General features: G+C 45.7%; 1 protein-coding gene across 1 annotated transcript; it reads right to left on the reverse strand.

Annotated features, from left to right (window-relative positions):
• Positions 1-337: 337 nt before the first annotated feature.
• Positions 338-19,634, reverse strand: LOC119378642 (glutamate receptor ionotropic, delta-2). Its single transcript, XM_049411786.1, has 4 exons — positions 19,577-19,634; positions 12,536-12,753; positions 1,246-1,538; positions 338-365 (listed from the first exon to the last, which is right to left on the reverse strand). The coding sequence occupies exons 1-4, from the start codon at positions 19,632-19,634 to the stop codon at positions 338-340; spliced, it is 597 nt and encodes a 198-aa protein (XP_049267743.1).
• Positions 19,635-21,479: the final 1,845 nt, after the last annotated feature.

Consider the following 21,479-nt stretch of genomic DNA (forward strand, 5'->3'; position numbering starts at 1 on the left):
GCGATGCCTCCAGAATCGGACTACTTTTAACTAATATCAAATACAGTACACAACCAGCGGCTAAAGATTTAGGCTACATTAGCTGGGTAGGCTAAGTATAACTTCGATATTTACCTCCGATAAAAATTTCCGCCAGGAATACGACGACGGAGACACCGGCAACAAGAAGAAACAGCAGGAACACGGACTGCGTCTCGAAAAGGGACAGCGCGGTGTACGTCTCTTCACGTTTTGCCAAAAGGCAGGACTGCCAGTCACCCCACTGAGTTTCCATCCACGCCTTGATAACACCACTTTCCACCAGCCGACTGGATCTGTTTGACATAACACCAAAATCTCATGCGACAATGACTGAGCCTTGGACTCTGTGCACACGTTTGGAGGGAAAAACTGTGGCAAGGTGTTTAACTGCTCTCTAGCTGGTTTCACGTCATAGTGTTTCCTATAAAAAATAAACCACGATATTTTCCTAGTCGTACACGCACTTTTGTTTAGGCAATAATTATGAGAAACCCATAGGCGCAACTGGACAGGACAGTTGGGACCGCTTACAAGTGGGCCACTTGTGAGCGTTCACTTACGTTTTGCCACGTCCGCAAATTTCCTAAGCTATACGGTGGCGATGCTGAAGACAACGATCCGGTCATTGGACAGATCTTGTAGGATTACGGAAACAAGTAGACTTATCATAGAGCCTGGATATTGGGTCTACTTTTCAAGTACAGCGTGCCAATTCTGCTACTCGAAATAAAACTGCTGTGATTTGTAAAATGAGACTTATATTGGCTGCATATCCCCATGGCCGGGATCATTTCCGTGAATATTTGTTTGCGAATGCGAAAGCTATACTCCTGTGTTACTGACCAAAGAAAACAAAAAAAAAAACTGTGAAGGCATTGCGGCGTAATAAAAAGCAAAAAAAAAATAGAAAAAGGGGCCTATGCTTATGTAGGATTATGTTGGTGATCCGACAGTCGACAATAGCTAAGTTCGCAAAAGTCCACAGTGAACAAAAGCATAAAATAATAAAAAAACCTTTTTCCTAAAAACATTTCTTCTAATAAATTGTTTTTTGTGTTTTATTAACACTCTTTGGAACGTGAGTTTAAAGCAACGTAAGTCAGAATCTATCGGGATTTTTAGGAGCAGTTATGAACCACGTGCTCAAGACGTCTACAATCTTCTGAAATTGCATCTTTGGACATTTATGGTGTTTTATGCACTTTAGTATTCCGAAGGTCGCACCTTTCATTGATAAGCTGAAAGAGCTCCGGGTTCACACTCCTGCTTACTGCCATTGACAGCTTTGTGGAAAATGTGGGCTCCTTAGCGAAGTAGTAGCTTCCAGCTGCGAGGCGGCGGCGGCAGGTTTGGGAGGCATGGTATAGGGTCGTGGTGTAGTCGCTCACGATGACCGCCTTTCCCTCCAGAACTTCTCGAAGGTTTTCATCATCATACAGGTGCTTGGCTTCCCGAAGGCCGTCATGAGTAACAATCAAGTGCCACACCTTGCGGTACTCTTCGACGTCCAATGATTTCTGCATATACCATTCAGTCAAGGCAGAACAATACAATGAAACAAGATTCACAATTGATGTTAATAACAATAGAATGAAATAGCATGCAGCGACCACAGAAACCATAAAGGAAGTAACTATTTTGCCCAGACGATACAGAGAAAGAATACTGAAAATAAGACAGAAGAGGAATCGTACTCAAAGCAGGTGAGTACCAAGCGATTGTAGGATTGCCTTTGATTTTAAAATATATCCGGACAATTCTTATTCATGTATTCATGCTTCATAGGCTATCACTGAATAACCGTAGAAGAGGAAATGTCGCTGGAGGCAAAGGTTCGACGTAGGAATGTGTGCATGTCAGTGCAGAATATTCGTTCTTTAGAAGCGTTTTAGATGCGAAGTATCATAAGGCGGAGCTCAATCCGGTGGTGGTGGTGTGCGGCGTGACCACTCTTACTGCGCATGCGCATACCCTCCCCACACACCTCCTCTCCACTCACCCTCCCCCTTCCCCTCTCCACTTTCCCTCTCCCCTTCCCCTCTCCCCTTTCACTCTCCACTCACCCTCTCCCATTCTCCTCTCCCCTTTCTTTCTCCCCTCCTCCTCTCCCATACCCCTCTCCCCTCCCCCTTTCCGCTCTTCCTCTGAAACGCGGGCTAGACATGCCGAAATTCTCTCCTGCGCAACGCCGCGATGAGCTCGAGCGCATGCGCGTCCCCTCCCTTCTCTCTCCCTGCTACGCTGCCCCCCTCTCGCCCGCCTGTCGACCGCGTTCGCCACGCTCGCCCTGTGAGAATTAACGGCCAGACTAGATGGAAGATACGACGCGCGCAGCGTCCCTCTTCGCGTTCCACGACGCGAGGTCGGTAGCATGCCGAACGAACGCCAACGGAACGCGATCGTGCAAGTGCTCCGGCTTCGCATCGCCTCATGGTCCCCTTTAGCGGGAGATGGTGTAATTTTTTTTAAGTTTGCTTTGTTCAGACTCCTCCCCTAAGGGCGAGCTTGTGTGCTAAATAAGAAGGAACGAGGAGACTGGAAGCGGAAGGGTAACAGCGACAAGCGCAGGTTTTGGGTAGGGGAGGAACAAAGGTGGAACATGTGGTGCAGGGTCCTTTCAAAAATGCGGACAGAAACCGTAGTTGAGAAACATTTCATTGTAAATAAATCTTTTTCGTCTGTGAATAATCACATTGCCAAAAAGCAGCAGCTATATCTAAACTTGATCGGATCGGCTCTTTTAGGAGACAGGTCGAAAGACACGCAGAGGGAAGGGTTTTTGGCAAGGAGAATGGCAAATACTTACACCTACCGAAATGTTAAGCTGAGAAAAAGTTTTAAGGTAGGCTTTTTCAACAGAAAAGAATAGCTGCTAAAAAGCATTTACTGCCCAAACGAAAACAATTATTTTTGCCCGTAATATCGGCGCATCTTGCACTAGTGGTGCAAGGCTCGAATCAACAGCGGAACAAGTGTTCGGAGTCTCGAGCAAGAAGCTGCCCCCGAAGGCCGTGTCTCCACACATGTTCTCGCCACATTAGCCACATGACATGTTCAAGCCAAACACATGTCGTTGGTTTGGCGGGAGTTATGTGACTGTTATTAGGTGATTTTCCTGGAGGGAACACGTCACTTGACAACTGTTACCTGATTTGGGCGGGAACATCTCATATGTCTAGGGCTACGTGATTTTACGCCACGTGACTAGTGCTGTGTAATTTTGGCAGGAGCATGTCACGCAACTATTCGCCGCGAGATCGGGCTACAGGTGGCAGCACCGTCGCCACAATAGTGTGGATAGGCGGTTGTCGGCGCGTATACAAACTTGCACAACAGCGCTTGGTTGTGAGCGATGTGACCCGATTTCCGGCAATTAAAATGCGTTGACTGCAGCGTTGTCGTAATATGTGCACTCTTCATTCCCGAATTAATGCACGAAGCCCGCCGAACGTTAAAATTACTTGTGAGAGAAGCGTATTCTGCCAACGAACGGGTTGCTCGCCTTCGGCGACAGTCAGCGTTTTCGCAATGGGTGACGTTTTTTGTTGTTTTATTTCTACATGTTTGGCTTGTGTTCCACCTACTACGGAACTGCTGTATCGCGCGACTGAATTAACTATTTACTTCTTGTTCATTTGGATGCTCCTCAACAAAAAGAAAGCCCGTATTCCTGCACGATGAGTTGAAATAGCACTTTGTGCACTGCGTGCTCAAATATTCATTCGCATTTCTTATTCAGTTCTCCATGAAATGTAGGACAGCTTAAAGGTTTACTGAGGAAAGCTACGTGGCTGACAGCGCTTTAGCGCTACGGAGACGTTTAACACGCACACGCTTGTTTTTATTCCAGTAACAGTACACAAAGGTAACTGTACAGCACGGAAATTTCTTCGATTGATCACTTGCACGACAGTAATGGAACAAAGGTCCGGTTATTTCACGGGACCAAAGTACGCTTTTTCATACGAATAATGTCCGCTGCCTTCTGTCAATCTAAACAACGCAACACAAACGCTCAAGATAATGTAAAGAAAAAAAGATGTGGCTTCGCATGAAATTACTACGACATAAACGCAAACTACGCCGTTTGGATTATTTTGACCATCAGCGCTCTATAACGCGCACCTTATTCTAAGTACACGGGTGTTTTTATATAAATTTCGCCACAATTTAAAATTGCGCAAATCAACTCATTGTTGCGATTTGCGCGTCATTTCATTATCTGTTCTTTTTCGGGGACAATTTAAGTACCGAAGTGTCAGACGTCACTTAACAGAAATATTTCTCTCTAGTGAGACCAGGACCGTACACAACTAAAGCTCGTCGCGTAACGTATAAACAACACCTAACAACAACGCTCAAGTACATGCGAGCCTTTTTTTACCACCGCGCCGCTAAAAGGCTATATTCACATGCGATTTAATACTTCTCATCTTTAGGGCGACGCCAAGTGCACTTTGCAATGCGCTTGAACCACAGAGCGGCACCTACACTGATATGACTCTCATGAATGGAGGGTACGACGACCACACACAGCACTCTCGACAAGTGCACTCTCTGATCTTATTTACAGTACATATATAGCCGATCAAGGCCAAATGCTTCTTTATATCGTGTTAGGCATACGTACGTGCGGGTTAAGTTGCACTAACGCAACGGAACAAACCGCCTTTTGAGGATCTGCATGACGTACGCGCACATGCAAACACAACGGGGCTAGCAGACGACGCACGGAGCAATCCACACTTGGTGCGGTTCAGCCAGAAGCCGCTAGGCGGCGACTCCGCTCGATCTCGCGGCCAATTGGTACGTGATTTTGCGCCACGTGACTGCTGGTACGTGATTTTGGCAGGACCATGTCGTGTGACAAGTGTTACGTGATTTTGTCAAAAACACATCACGAGACTAATGATACGTGATTCCACGTTCTCCACCTCTTCCTTTTTCTTTCTCTCTCTCTCTCTCTTCATTTATTGCTTCCTATTTCATTCTCTCTCTCTTTCTTTCTTGATATCCGTTTTTCTCCTTTTTGTGTCTGTTTCTTTTTATCTCTTTCTCTCTCTCTGTCTATTTCTTTGTCTGTCTTTGTGTTTTTTTTCCATTTCTTCCCTTTCATTCCCTGTTGTCTCCCTCTTTCTTCGTACCTGCTTATTTGTCTATATATGCCTATCTCTGTACTCGCTCTCTCGCCAATCCGTATTATTGCATCCCATGCCTCTGAAAATGGCGCACGCGTTGTGGGAGCGAACCAGAATGTGAAACAGAGGACGAATGGGAGAAACACGATGCAGCGTGTGCGGGTTCATGATGATGATAATTTCTGTTCTCGCTACCTGGCGGAACGAAAAGCTCAAACAGCTTAAAAACAGCTAAGGCTCCAGCGGCATTTGCTGTAAGAATACTATCATCAATACAAGCTTCCACATTTCCCGAAGCTGTTGTCGTTTTGGCTAGGGTTTGCGAAATATATTGGGTCGAAATGTACTGTTTGAATTTATGCGGGCTCGGTGGCTATTACGTGGCATTCGTAGGGCTTGTGCATTGCAAATCTGAAACACTTACTTGCATAGTCGGTTACAGGTATTCCTGTACATTAAAGTTATATTGTTATACTCCTTGTGTAAGTAACGTCCTCATATTTTATATAAATGGGAGTTGTATGCCAAAGCTGCTTTTTCGGAACTCCAAGCAAAGATAAATGGTTGCACGTTCACGATGCACGTTCAGCGGGTGGCACACGAGGTTGCACGTTCAGCTGGTGCCTTCGTGTGGACACAGTGTAGAATTGCACTGATTATTTCAATGTGCCAACTCGTGTCACTACTAGAGCACTGCACGGGCCGTGATTTTCAGCCCGGGCCCGGCCCGGGCCCGGACCTCGTTCAAGTTTACCCGCCCGAGCCCGGCCCGGTGATTGAATGCGCGACCCGGGCCCGGCCCGAACCCGAGAAAAAATTTCGCCTACCCGGCCCGGCCCGGCCCGACGGCAGATCAGGCCCGACAGAGGCCCGATCCAATAATATAGGTGGTGTTGCCAGAACATAGAATCTACAGCAAGTGTTAAGTAGCAAACATCGACGCTTTGATGGCGAATGTTTCGCTAACAATTCTACTTTAACCTACGGCAATTTCATGTAAAAAGGTGCTCACGGTGGAAACAGTTGAGTACTAGGTACAATGAATGTTTGCTCGGCAATGGTATACTATAACTGTTTTTTATTTTATTTTGCAAATGCAATGGGGATCATCAAGAGCGTTTTGTAGCAGATATTGCAGCGAGGAAAGTGATCTCTAGCATGAGTTCAGTTTCGATAAGAAGTGAATAAAACAGAGCAGACAGAACAGAACGCTCTCTTCAATTTGTTTTCCTTGCGCTCTTCATTGAAACTTAAAACATGCTCCAACGACAAACACAATCGTGCACCCGGCTTCTGGATATGTAGCACCTGTCATCAGCATCGCAGCACCTTGCCACAGCAATATACAGAAAGAAAGCCAAGTTTATTACCTTGTTTTAAATACACTAACCTAGATAAAAATTATAACGAAGCGTGTGCACCTCGTGTACTGTCAGAAATACGTATAGGCAGCCGAAAGGACAAAAATCTATTTGTGGTAGAATTCTTTTTATTTATCACACCACTGCTACTATATACAGTCCACAAGTCTTTTGTGGCATATTTTGTAGTTTATTTCTTCACGTGTTAGTGTGCAAAAAATCAAATTATCTAGAGATTCCGGCTTTAGGCGCGCCATCCACCATTGCATCACATATCCTGCCACGCTAAAGTTTTACAGCGAAAGCTGTTATGAGATCATTTCACCGGCCGTTTTTGGCGCCGTAGTTGTCCGCCGCCGCCGCCGCCGCCGCCGGTGTCCGTACCAGTATCGCTCGAAATAAGAAAAAAAACGAAATAAGAAAAAATTCCAGGATGGAACGAGGTTCGAACCTGGGCCCTCTGCGCGGGAGCCCAGTATTCAACCTCTGAGCCATACCGGTGCTTGAAACTGCTTTACAAAAAGGTCCTATACAGGCTTCATGTCGGGAAGGAACCACATTAGCATATGCAATATAGCGTCGTAGAAGAGTAAAATGAGCACCAAGCGTCGCACAACGCGAATTCTGTAACCAGGCGTCACACAATGCGAATTGCGCAACGAGTAGCTTGTTGAATGCTTCCAACCCATTACAAAGGACTCTGCCATAATTCTTCGTCGTCATCAGGCACAGCATCAACAAAGTGCGCATAATGCCTTACATGCGTTAAGCAGGTATTACGGCTCTTAGTAGAATGACGAAAAATAGCACAGTGCCTGCTGCCCTACTTCTCAAAAAAGACAATGATTTATAGCGTAGTGGGTTCCTCGCAAGTGCACTTGTATTGGTTGCCAAGGAAGCCCATAAGCGCATGATCCATTTACTCGGGGTCTCAGTAAAATTACAATGATTTAGAGCGTAGTGGATTCCTCGCAAGTGCACTTGTATTGGTTACCAAGGAGGCCCATAAGCGCATGATCCATTTCCTTGGGGTCTCAGTAAAATTAGAATGATTTATAGCATACTGGGTTCATCGCAAGTGCACTTGTATTGGCTGCCAAGGAAGCCCATAAGCGCATGATCCATTTCCTCTGCGTCTCAGTGAAGTTCTTGCCCCCCCCCCCCGGTCTCTCTCCCACGTCAACGTATGTTATACAGCATGACGGGAGAGGGAAATAGCGACCGGGCGTCACCCAATGCAAATTACATAACTGGTGGGCCGTTTAAAACTTCCAACCCATTACAAAGGGTTGAGCCATAATTCTTCATCGTCATCAGTCGTCGCTTCAACAAAGTGCACATAATGCCTTACAGACGTGTAGCTGGTGCCTCGCTTCTCCGCAGAATGACGAATAATGGCTTAGTAGGTGCTTCCCAACTTCACAAAAATTGTGATTTATGGCGTAGTGGGTACCTTTCTAGTGTACTTGTATTGTAGCCCCAACAGAGCTTACAACGGCTCTAGAAACGCCGCTCTTCCAGCTTTCGCTGTGACTGTGCTGCGGTTTCAGCGCAGGCCTGGCGCTTTTTTCGCACTGCATGCGCTTGTCACAGGGGTGCACATCTGCCTTGCAAATTGTGAAGGTGTCGGCAGTCGTTGTTCTTAACTTCTACCACTGGAGCAAATTTAGGAGGTCTTTCTGGACTTCTGCAGAATGAACGTAGCTGTGAAGCTGATCCCTTCATTTCTAGCGTTCCCGAACGTCGTGGCACACATATGTTTTCAGTATCACCTATAAAGCTCCTTTATGAGGGCTTCTCCTGGCAGTTTTCAGCAGTGTATGTTATGCACGGCTTGCACCGCGCCATTTTTTTCTATGTCATAATGCTCTATGCCTTTCTAACGATGTTGTACTGGTAGAAGATGATCACTGGAATACGCGGGTAGGATTGGCAGGAGGTGGACGGAGCGATCTTGATCTATTTTCGGTGTTCGTTACAGTTTGGTAATAAATGCTTGAATAAGCTTCTCGGCGCTTTCTCATTGGGTGCATATGTTTTGAGGTAAAGGGACATCACCCGGCACGTAATTCGTAATTGCCTTTTCTTAAGCGTGATATTTCGTCAAGCAAATATATTTTGCCTCGCGCCTTATGCTGTTTGAACCTATGCTATTCCTACACATTCCGACGGTGTTGCAGCAGTACCATGTAGATCTGCACACTATACCTGTATAGTGCAGGGGACCCAAACACGCGGCCCGTGGGCCTCTCCCTAGAGGCCCGCGGCCCGCACATGACTGTCTTCGTCCCATTTTCTTGATAAGTATGTGTTTAAAGGGATACTGAAACAAATATTTTCAGTTGTCGTTTTCTTTTGCGTAAAATGGAAGGTCAAGCCCTCAAAGGAGTACTGACACGATTTTGAGACATCGCAAAAGGGACATTTTCCGTTTCCTTGGTACGCAGTGTCAACGCTGTCCACACACCGGTGTCGGAGAACACGTATAAAATATTTTATTTTGCCTTTGAAGTTTTCGTCGCTGAGCATCTGCAAGCCAGCCCCACTGCAATGGACATTATCCCGACGAGTCAAGACAGTTGCCCCGAGTTTGCGAGTTCTGCGTCCTGCATGCAGCCTAAATCGTAGAAATCACTGTCAGGGTCACTGGACGACAGTTCACTCATCGTTGTTTATGTGCACCACGAGCAGATGACGGATTCGCCGCTAGTACGTCGCGAGTTTCTGTATCCCTGTGACGTCATACTGACATGGAACGTCACTGAGAAGCCGCCCCCTCGGTATCGAAACCGAAAGTGTCTTTTTAAGGTAGCGGTAATTAAAATATATACGATGCATTCCCAGGCACCACAATATTCGTTTTAGGTTTCTCGACACCAGTAATTTTATTTAGAGCAACAATCCGAAAATTTTAAAAATTCGTGTCAGTACTCCTTCAAGAACCTATAGTAAAGGAAGTGCTAAGCGCGAGTGCGCCCTGAAAAAGTAATTACAGTATGTGTTTAAAAGCTAGTTTCGGTTCATACTGTACCCTGACGTCACAACACGGTATGAGCTTCTCGTCATGTGCTCGCACAATATATGGTAACGTTTCCACGGCCGCTCCGCACCGCCGCTCCGTTGGTGATGCACAAGCGGCCATTTTGGAAGTTTTGATGACGCACAAGCAGCCATCTTGGAAGTTTTGATACCTAACGTCATCACAACTAGCCAGACTGCTGCGTGAAGTCACCAGAATTTGTACTGTAGCTTGATGTGAAGCTGTTGTCGATGTCAGTAGATGCGCCATGGAAAAATTAACTTTAATATCAAAATAAAATAAGTTATCAGCATTTGCTGAGCTTCACACTTGCTGAGAGCCGTCTCTGCATACAGGAGATTTGAATGGCAGAGTAAACGCGCCTTCGAAAAATGGTGTCGCTACCCCTTTAAGCTGCACAGGCATGACAGGTCTAAAGCTTTGCTGTCGTGAGGCATCCCCTGCGGCTACCGTGTGTTGATACCTAACCGTGAAACAAAACTCTATATTTCAAAATCGGCGTCCAGATTTTAGTCATGTTGAAGATAGGTATCGATATGGTTTTGGAATACTGCCGCCAAATACCCTTCAGAAACGACCCATATGTGATATATCGGAAAGCTCTTCTTTTAAATGACAACGTTAGCTGACATTTGATACGACCTAGCCTGTCCCCCCATTAGCATTTTGGATATAAAATGATAACTAATGCAAATAAAACACAGAATAACGACATGTTAACTATATAAGCACCTGGTATACCTACTTTTCGCTCACCGGTTTAAGATAAATCGAGTAGCCCCATATGCAAGGAGCAAAACAAGTTCAGTACTTTTCCTTAATAAAATTTCTCCAACTAGCTTGCCCCACATGAAAAAAGCGTTTTTTTTTCGAGAGAGAAAGCGTGAAACATATACGTATGCACAACATATGTGGAACAAGGGGTACTAGAAAGAAAAACAATATATCTATTATCAGTAAATTACTATTTTGCAGTTTATAAACCACCACGCTCGCCGGGACAAGACTCTTGGTAAGCGAGAAAACGCGCAAAAAGATAAATGCGTGTGGCGACGCTCATTCGAAATTCGCGCAGCAGACTCCGTGACATCTTAGATTCTGACGGCGTCTAATGAGGCCTACGTAGTTCCTAATCACTAGAAATGAAGTACATTGATCTCTGAGGGGGCCATTGACTTGACATACCCAGTGTCAGGAAATTTTGTAGAGCCAGTATCCCCCAAATACGACAAATACAGTTTGAAATCCGTGACGTCATGCTTGGAGTTTCGGCGCAAAATTTTAAAGAATGGAATTTTGACCTTCATTTTCTCGTCTGATAATAAAGATATGACGGCGAAATGAATGGCATTAGAGTTCTTAGAGTACACTCCATCACTCTAAAACGATTCAGTGCTTCACTATAGTGTCCATTTAAGAACCGAACAAAGTCCAAGCCCGGCCCGACCCGAGCCCGCCACCTCAAAGCCGGGCCCGGCCCTAAGCCCGGAGCTTCGTGCCCGAGCCCGGCCCGGGACCGCCGTGAAAGCTACCTTACCCGGCCCGGCCCGGCCCACGGGCCGGGCCGGGCCCGGGTTTTCGGGTAGGCCCGATCCCGTGCAGTGCTCTAGTCACTACCACTAGTAACTGCCTGGGTTGTATGACATTGGTGTTAAATAGCATGGAACAGTCGAAAGAGAATGGCTAGTCTCGTACTGATTTTGACCTCTATGCCGTTCTATTCGCACAACCAATCGTCAAAACGCGTGTGCCACGCTGTTTTTCCGATATCTTTACGCTGCCTTCAAACACCTTAATGCGTCCTGTCTACGTATGCCACCCGGTATCGGCTCAGTAGGGGCTTTACCACGGGCGCCAAGCACCAGTCGTCTCAATAAGCGTTGAATTGCCTTTGAAACGAAAAAATATCTAGGCTTTGAAGCAGAAAAGTGCATCTACAAATCACTGACTACGTGAATATTTTTAACGTAGGACGTTCTTCTTAGTGTATCCCTATGGTGCGTCGTGTTTCGCTATTGCATCACTGCTCGTCCCCTTTCCACTCCGATTATCATGGCACGTGTTCGTGTAAATGATCCTTGTAACCGTGCACACACATATTGCTGAGCGTTTACGTCCCGAAAGCACGACATGATTATGAGGGAGGCCGTAGTGGAGGGCTCCGGAAATTTTCACCATCTGATGTTCTTTAACGTGCACCTAAATTCAAGTACACAGGCCTCAAACATTTCACCTACGTGTACAAACATAACTGCTTATTTAATTGCATTAGGAAAATAGGTCGCCGCTGAATTGATATGATATGTATGCTTATTTAATCAATACAAATTAGAGTTGCTAATTGTGTAGGCTTTAAGCGAAGTGCAAATATGAATTTTTAGTAGAACATGTATTTACTAGCCCATCTGAATACCTTGCATTCGCGGTTATGTCACAGTATATTCTAATAGCGATTGCTGTCGCTAAGAAAACTTGACAGCACAATTTGTCATCATTCTTTAACGAATACGGCACCGCTCAGAGCCCTAATTTTTGTCAAAATGGCTGGCTGGGCTAGTTGGTGATCCATTCTGCTTCATTGAAATGCGAGCGCTTAACGTAGACAAGGACGTAAAGAAATAACACACAGACAAGTGCCTGTCCGTCTGTTATTTCTTAACGTGCTTGTCTACGTTAAGCGCTCGCATTTCAAGCAAGCCTAATTTTTGTGTGTGCCTAACTACAGCGGGACCTGTGAGCTCGGTTTCGATTATGAATTTGAATTATGAATTCGCTGCAGCATTTGGATAGCGAAGACTATGACTTCTCGGAAACTCATGCTGTTGTAGACCTATCGGTATCAAAGTTGTTCAGGCTGCGGAAGCCCCTACGTGCCGCACAGTTCCAGCACAGCGCACGTGCACATTGCTTTAAAACGCTTGTTCGGCTCTGGTATTTTCTCTGTAACAAACAAGCAAGCATGACGTGGTTATTACCTTGAGGAGGTTTTCATAGGCTCCTCCTTTCCAAAGAAAAGGGCGAATGTCAGTGCGCCGACCTAAATCTTTAAAGCTGTCGATGCGCTCCGGTTCAGGAAAAAGCATCATGGTGGCCTTCATGTGCCCCGTGAAAGCGTTCATCAGAACAAGCACGGTTAACCACCATGCGCCGAGAACCAGCCGTCCCGGCGTGCCTTGGGGCGTGCGCGTTGCCGCTGCAGAAAAAAAAGGACCTGTGTCGCAAGATTCTTTACTTCAGAGGTATTTTACGGGTGAACTTATGGAGATATGCTGCTGGTCTGTCATTTAGGCAGCCAATTTCCTTTAACAATTTTTTTTATTTTTGAAAGGCGGGTTTACATTAGCCAAACAACGCCGTTTTCTCATGCCATATGTTTAGGTGGCCCAAGGTGCAAGACCGCTGTAATATTGCCATCTGATAAGACGTTGCCTCCCTACCCCCTTACCTTTCAATTGTTTATATTCCGGTTCATCCTTCAAGCAATTGTACGTGAAAAAGTGCGTTACGAGCACAATGCGCAAAATGTTTACCTCTATCATTTTATTTTGGGAGGCAATACCTGGTGTATGAAAGAGGAAATTCTCTGTAAATCGTAAAAATGAACACACGTAAAACAATAATGCGCGATTCAGCATGTGCAGATCTACAAGAAGGTTTGTATAGGTTCGCCATGAGAAAACACGTTTTATGACGTAGTACGAATACACTATAGTATAGAACATAATCATCAGGAACATAATGCTACCAAAGTGGATTAATAAAGTCATATTCAGGCTGAGTTTGTTAGTGCAAATAAATTGTTAGTGCAAATATGTTTACACGACGCACCTGTATATACTGAGTGAAATTAAAAAGTTATTTAATATTTCAATCCTTATAGCAGTAATGCATAATATCTGACTATCGCTGTTTTCCTCAAATTCTCAAAATTTCATATAAAAAATCAGTTTCACCGCCAGGGCCAAACAATGAATACGATAGCAACAAATTGTAATAACATACGAAGCAACGCTGGCAACTAACTCTTTTAGATTCGATATCGCGTAATTCTAGAAAACGATGGCACAAGAGAATACGGCCGCTCCAGGGTGAAATGCTCTCTTCTCACAGTCTCTCGGCGTTGAGAGCTCCGCATGTAGAAGGGTATACGAGCCGTGTGCTGATGCTTGCCGAGATAGCATGCGCGCCAGCTATCGCGACCGCGCCCTTAGACTGAATGTTCACAGTTGCTGCTCGTGCGACCCCCCCCCCCCTCCGCGTCTTTTCGTGCTCGTTCAAGACGGCTGGGGTGTTTCTTCTGTGCTTGAGCATGCGACGGCAGGTGATACAGACGGGGAGACGTTATCGTATGCGCCTTCCAAGCGGCGGAGATGGACCTGCTTGTTTGATTTGTGCCTCAGCAGCGCTTGTCGCCCCCGCTCACGCGCTTTTACCCTCGGGTAGAATATACGATGCGCGGGGGGATGTTATCAACTTGGACTTGATACGGAACATGATGGTGACGGCGACGGCAAAAACCTGTCGAGAGTATCCACATAATTGCTCTCGCAATAAAAAAAGAGCGGACGTCCCTGTTTCGCAATCACCATTCATATACTTCGACAGAGTCCACTGTTAAAGGGACACTGAAGGCAAATATTAAGTCGACGTTGATTGTTGACAAAAATTCGGCAGATCCCACGTACAGTGGGAATCGATGTTATGCGAAGCATGCGGCTGGAAGGTGACTGCGGCGTAATTTTTTTACTGAGCGAAACGTTACAAAATGACGCTAAAGATCTGTATAAATTTTATACCCACACATATATGTTGAAGAGTCGCATATGTGTTATATAATCAGTTGTTTACAGTTGGGTAACGCTGCCAACGGCAACGCTGGTATTACCAGCACCAGAAGTTGTAAGTTGATATGTAGTGCTTATACTTGCCCCTAAAGATGGAGAACGCACGCACGTTTCACGAACCCGTGTGCATGTGTGGAAGAGGTTCTTGACAATTCTTGAATGAGGTCAGCATCACCATGGTCAGTGAGCACCAGCAGTTGGTCATGACGTGTTATTGGATCCGGTCGTGATCGCGGTGACGAGAGGTCCATGTGTAGTGAAGTATGAGGTATAATACAGCTGTTGGCAATCGTGGATGCCTCGTTCATTTCGTCGACAAATTGTATGTCGATGGAGCCGGCAACATGTTGGAACCTCAAGTCACCCTTCGCGTTGGTGAGGTATAGGCCGTCGAGGCTTGAAGGCCTGGAAAGTGCTACGTAGACCAACATCAGTGGATGGCGCTTGTCGTATTCGTAGACTACCTGGGCGCATGTGGCCTACGTAGCCTAGTTTACAAAGCGGCTGTCAGTCAATCTGGCATCATCCTCGGTCAGCTTGAGGCCATCGCCCAGCCTCGTAAGAAATGAAGATGAAGATACGGCGTCGTTCTGGCGGACTAAGTGCACTTTACGGTGCGATGATGTGAAGATCATACGATTAACTTTCGTTAAGGTATTCCTCCGGGGTCAAGCAATGTTTCAATATGGCTTGCTGAATCATATGAATACAAACGTAATGTTTATTAGACTTCTGTAAAAGCGGAGCGAACACTGGAACCACAGACGTTAATCTGATATGACGCCTGTATCATAGGAGTACACATCGTAGGAGTGTCATGTAGCGTTTATTGCTTTCTTGCAATATTAGATAGCCAGCACCATAACCACTACTGACGTTGCACCGACATTACGCCTGCATAGGCTGTTTTTCCAAACCAGTTTATAAGCATGGCGTGGCTCTGTGGTAGGATACGTGAATGCCACGCAGAATGCTTGGGTTCGATTCCTGCTGGGATCCTAATTTTCATTCTTTCCATTCTTCGTGTGAACGCTGCCGATGTCGGTTTTTCTTAATGCTCTCGCACTTAAGTTACCAATGTCTGTTCTCGCCGTTCCTGGGTAGATATAAACTGTCAATAACCTGTGGCGCATACCCGTACACCGCGGCCCGTGGTAAACGGGTATGTGCCACACGTGTCTGGAGGAAAGGGTTTGACGACGTACGCGACAGGATTTTCACGTTATTCACGTTATGACCCGACAGTCCTATTCGGCAAATCTCCTTACCCTCCCATGCCAATTTTGGTCGACACCAAGTTGAGGAGGCGATCATGAGAGTACCCAGACGTAGGCGACTAGATAGATAGATAGAAACGCTCAAAGTGCCAGAGGTTCGCTAAGAAATGATTCGCATTTAAAAGTCACAGTTTAGCCGCAAGGGCAAAGCAATGAATGCGATAGCAAGAAATCGAAATGTCACACGAAGAACCAGAAGCAGCTCGATACTTGCAGCGTGCAGCTGTAGCACAAAGAAGGACGCCCTAAATACACGCACAGGCATGCACAGGGCAAGCGTGAACAAGCAACTCTCACAGTTGTTACGCTTATGTGCTTGAGCAACACGCTGCAGCTATGCACCATGGAGAATCAGATGCTTGGCTTTTACCCACTACAGGGGATTGGCCATGAGACCGGCGGTTAATATAAGCGGGGAAATTTGGAATTTAGACGCTCTTCGATATTTCTTCTTCTTTTAAACTGCGGTGCGTGGAGTGACCCTCTGCGTCTGCTACCACAGGGGGCGTCTGATGCAAGGTGTGCCCGGCGTTCTTTTTTTTAGGGGCGAAGCTCCTTAGGGTGTGGATATGTCCCTCCTCTGTAGTATGTAGTAGTAGTAGTAGGTATCCACCTCTAGTTTTTTGAGTGTTCACTAGATGGCGCTGTCGTAGCCACCTCTAGTTCTCAGAAAGATCCCTAGATGGCACGGAGGCGCTCGCTGCGTTGCAGATGCGTGCAGTATCCCCCCCCCCCCTTCTCTCTCTCTCGCCTCGCGACGCCGACGCTCCGCGCTCGCTGCGTTGCAGATGCGTGCTCTAGTCCCCCCCCCCTCTTTCGCCTCGGGAGGCCGACGCAGGCAGCGTCCGCTAGCGAGTTTCTTGATTGAAAAAACCGACTGCTCGCGCTGCACAACCGTTCACTGACCACCCCGTATATATAGGCACTGGATTTTCACCTCCAAGGTAGTTCCCGTGTGAGATTTCTCCTGTGCGTGATTAAACAATAAAAATTCACAGCGTATATGTAAAATAAAGTGAGCTGCAAGTCGCCATGACTCTCATCGACCCTTTAGTATAAATGCGCCCGGTCTCACGTCGCTGATGATGTACAGGGCAGAATTCACGGAAGATTCACATATGGCGCGTGTCATTGGTTGAACGCAATCGTTCGATTTAGTGTGGCGACGTACGCTAGGGGGACCGTTGTAATGAAGGGACCACGTTAGCCAACAGTACAATAAAAGTTTGATGTTTAATATATACACAGTGTTTCACGCGTGTTTACTTGATCATATAATGGGCGAATTACTCGGAGTATTCACGCTTTACCAATGATTCCCTCCGGAGCTTCGCCCCACTCATCATCATTCACCCCGTGGATATGCTGTGGATTTCTTTTTCTTTCCACATCCCGAGCGGCCACTTTGTCGTGCGCGTCTCAAGGGCAGTATTCGTAATGAAAGAAAATTAGGAGAGCTGCGTCTGCACGTGTCGACATGGAGAATCAGTCGCTGGTAGATATTTCTTGTTCTTTTAAACTGTGGCACGTGGAGTTACCCCCTGCGTCTCCAGCCACACGGGGGCGTGTAATGCAAGGTGTTCCTACTTTAGGTGTTCCCGGTGTTCTTTGTTTTTTTTCCTTCCACATCACGAGTGGGTACAGAGAAGGGCCACGTTGTCGTGTGCGACTCAAGGGCAGTTTTTAAATTGAAAGAACATTAGGAGCATTGCGTGATAGAAAACACGCTCACGCTCCTCCGAGATTTGCTTACCACTAGCGGTACATGGTGTATATAAATAGCTCCCCGTTATTTCGCTGGCGCATACATGACGTGTGGCTGAGTTGTCTACCGCACCGCGCTGGTGAGCGAGAAGCTTCTGGTTCGAATCCGTGGTCGGGTACTTCAGAAATTTGTTCTTCTGTTTTATTAATAAAGTTTCTTCTATAATAAAGTTTCTTCTATAATAAAGTTTCTTCTCTCTCTCTCTCTCTGTTTTATTTTTCTTTGTGCCTTTTTATGTATATACATACATTACATTTCCGGGACTTGACGGCGTCGGCAGACGGCGACGACAAAAATCAGCCTAGAGTGGCTATATAATTGCTATCGCAATAATACCGGTCCAGAAACCTCGAAGTGCTACTTTTGTGCCAAGGAAGTGCTTATTTTGAAATGAAATCACGTGTTAGTGGTCCGCGTCGCGTTAGCACACTTAAGATTACCCGCCTGAAAGCGGTGTTTCTCGCGTCACGGCTGCCGTGCCCAACGTTGCCCGCGTTTACTGCGCGGCGGCGTGCACTGGCGGCGTGTGCCATTCGGGCATCTGGCAACATCACATGCATGCGGGATTTTGTCGGTCTTGATCTCAGAGCGACTTTCACGAGCGCGCAAAACACACGCGTCAGTACGCGATACCGAAACTACCACTGAGACGCGACCGCGTGAGCGAAGCAGGGCGCCGGGCGAAGCGCAGTTCGGTGAAAACGGAACCTTTGAACCACGCACGCCGTTCCCCATGGCAACGCCAAAGCGGTTATTTTTTCCATGAATTGAACAGAAACGAACCAGAAGCATTTTATTACGTCCCTTGATGCGCGGAAGCTTCTTTTTTATTGCAGCTAGTTTGATTACCAGTGAATAATTGCAGTCGAACTCTGACGTCATCGGGATAATTTCAAAAATGTGCCGCTCGTGGCGCTCATCGTGTGATACATTTAGCTTAATTTCTCGGTAAGTAGGGCACTGCTGTTGATAATATTGCCGTTTTAGACGTTGTCATACCTTGTGCATTCACTCTGACATAAATTGTTATTTGCCTGTAGTGTCCCTTTAAAAGGGTGCTGTAATCTTATTTCAGCAGTGTGGTTACCATAGCAAAATGAGCAACGACTTTCTTTTGTTTAGGGAATTTTTCAGAAGCAATGTTGCCATATGCTTGTATAGCGTTTATGTGACCGATTCAAAACACAGCGCTGTGTTTTTGGTGTATATACTTGCTCAATCTCTGTGGCTTAGGTATCACAGGAAAAGTCTCGATGTGTATTTGTGTAGAATAAAAATGTCTAGAATCAAAATTTATAGATTCAAGTTTGTCAGAATTTACGTTTGCTAACTAACATTAAGCGTAATATTGGCCAAGGAACTCTGCTCTGCTGTCTAGTAAGCCAAAGTTGAACATCTGTATTTTTATGACTAAGACGGAATAATGTCGTTCGGTATACTAGAAAAAAATTGTCGAAGCAGGCAAGCACTAGTTTTGATTCCGTTCAACTATTGACTTTGTATTAACAGAAACAGAAAAACTAATATACAGCATATTCAGCTAAGCATTACAAAACAAACAAAGGCATCTAAAAGTGAAAGGATATGGATTACTTCTGCGTGACAGAAGTGACCCACTCAACATTACCGTAATAATCTCTAGTCTTATCTGTGATAAATGTAGTTACCCCTGTACTCCCGTACTTTTCGATCAAATATAAGGATAACGTGTCACCTCATTTTTGTCATAAGATGCGTATGGTGTTTTGAAAAAAACTTAGGAGACAAATCAGCTAAACGCGATTGAGTGAACGCAATTTCAGCAGTACAAGCGTGGACGGCCACCGCAAGTCAACATTAGCCATTATTGGGTTAGCCTCATGATGCAAAACAAGCGGACCTTATTTGTTATATAGCCAACACTAGGCAACATTGGTCAATTCGATAGCGTAGTGGCAATACCCAAGTGAAACACAGTTGTTGAAGCAACTTCACTACGTCAGACAGCCAGCCTCTAACGCTACACTGCCTACAAGGACCGGTCCTTATTTTCAGTTAGTGTTATTGTACATCGTGCGCCGTTGCAGCATATGCGCGTAAGAGGCCAAGGCATACGTTATTTCAAAGCAACTTGTGAGAAGTGCAACCTACCTTCCATGAACATGGCCGAGAAGTACAGCCACCAATTTTCCTCAAAGATTCTCCCCATTCTGATGGTCGCGCCTTCTTTGATGCGCTCAGCGATGTCTACCAAAACAGCAGTTGCCACACAGGCCACCAAGGAGCATAGAAGGCCAGCCCATACCTTTGGCAGAAAGAAAAGACAAGTGAGATATAGCCCGAAGCACACTTGGAAACATGATGCGTAAAAAACACAAGGAAACTTTGTAAATTCCAAAGTGTGTTCGGCGAAAGTCTGTGGCCTTCCGACTGACTATGCGATGGTATCGGGGGAATCCACATTCTTACGTCGCCGACAGACGCCGCCGCAGGATGCCGTCGCCGCGTTGCGCGCCTGTTGCGCAAAGCGCGCTGGAAGGAGCAACGTGCAACTGTTGCTATGTACCGCTGTGCCATCACGTGTTTGCTGAGAAAGTGTGAGGGGGAGAGGCCACAGCTGGCACCGTGCCAGGGCACGGACGGAAGGCCACTACGAGTATGAGACATTAAAGGCTTTCGCCTTAAAAAAGGAGTTAGGAACACTTTCGTTGGCGTTGGTTGGCGCGGGTATCAATTCTTCGCCTAAAAAGGTCAGCTTCTTTTCCATGACTACGATGTTAGAAACATCTCCTGGAGTAATTTTGATATTTCGACGTGATAAAAGATATTACGCTGTTGCAGCTCACATAAGAGAAGACTAATGTACTTAGAGCAGACAACTGACTCAAATAATGTAAAATAAACTAGTTCCCTTGGGCGTTGTTTACACAGGTGATGTAAAATGCTTCAGTATCGCTAGCGAAAGGATCGCAATAAGGAACATATGGGGCAAAAAGAAAACGTGTTTCTGGCTTCTTGGGTACATGTCCGCACTCAAATATCTAACGTTATCCACTTCCGAGTAACTAAACCTTATTTTGTTCTAAACTTTTGTTCTGACATGACGGTGCACAACAATCCTTAGGAATTTCTGAGCAAGGGTGTTTTGTACTTGAAAAAAAAATTTCCACTGCTTCACACAATCTGAAGGAGGGCGAAATTTTCGTTAATTCCCATTTTTACTTTCTGAATAATCCGTATGTTTTTCTAGCAACTTGCTAAAAGGTTGTGGATTACATTTTTCTGCTTCAGAGCTGTCGATAGCACTACTAAAATTACAAAAACGTTAAGTTAGAAGAAAGCATAGTGCGGTATCTCCAAATGTTTAACGAAAGTATATACTGAGGATTATAAACTAACAGCGGTTTTTAGAGAATCTCAAGCGGCAAAGTTTTATCTCTGACATGAAAGCCTATAATAGGTGCTCCAGTGACTACCACAATTTCGCAAATGTCACTCCAACAAATAAGGGGAAATTTTAAAGGCTGGGTTTTTCTTTGTTAGGAAGACCAAAATGAGAAATTAGAGACAGTCAAGGCAAGATGTGCATAGGGCACGTAATTTCCGGTAGTTATGACATAAATGGGAACCAATAAACTTGACAAAGAGATACCTTGCCGCCGGCAGGGAGCGATCCTGCAACCTTCAAATAACGCGTCCGATGCTCTACCAATTGAGCTACGGCGGCAGTCATCATTCCGTCCTGTTTATCGGGTAAATGTGTGGATTTAAACTTCGGAATGTTAATTAGCGCCGCAGGTAGCCATGACAGCGAGTGTGGAACACTCTTTTTCTGCCTTCTGACGTCACGTAGCACGTGATCATTTTACGAGCTGGCAGCTGACCAATAATCCCATGAATGCTACTTGAGGGCATGGAGTCTTCGAGAACGAGGCCCGTGCTATGAATGAACGAAGAAGCGTTTTTACTTTTTAGACACATTATGGTGTTAGTCAAACTATTCAGGGGCGCAAAATGACCCTCACTCTGCGTGATGTTGTCGCCCATAAAACAA

Source organism: Rhipicephalus sanguineus, unplaced genomic scaffold (assembly GCF_013339695.2).
Source record: "Rhipicephalus sanguineus isolate Rsan-2018 unplaced genomic scaffold, BIME_Rsan_1.4 Seq9061, whole genome shotgun sequence".
NCBI classification, from domain to species: Eukaryota; Metazoa; Arthropoda; class Arachnida; order Ixodida; family Ixodidae; genus Rhipicephalus; species Rhipicephalus sanguineus.

What these genes read in the sequence shown, in the direction of transcription:
- LOC119378642 (XM_049411786.1), bottom strand. Translation starts at nt 19,634, where the DNA reads ATGGGGAGAATCTTTGAGGAAAATTGGTGGCTGTACTTCTCGGCCATG. An exon ending in CTCGGCCATGTTCATGGAAG is followed by an intron (nt 12,754 to 19,576) that starts GTAGGTTGCACT and finishes TTTTTTCTGCAG; the next exon opens with CGGCAACGCGCACGCCCCAA. An exon ending in TTTCAGCTTATCAATGAAAG is followed by an intron (nt 366 to 1,245) that starts GTGCGACCTTCG and finishes ACGTGTGCACAG; the next exon opens with AGTCCAAGGCTCAGTCATTG.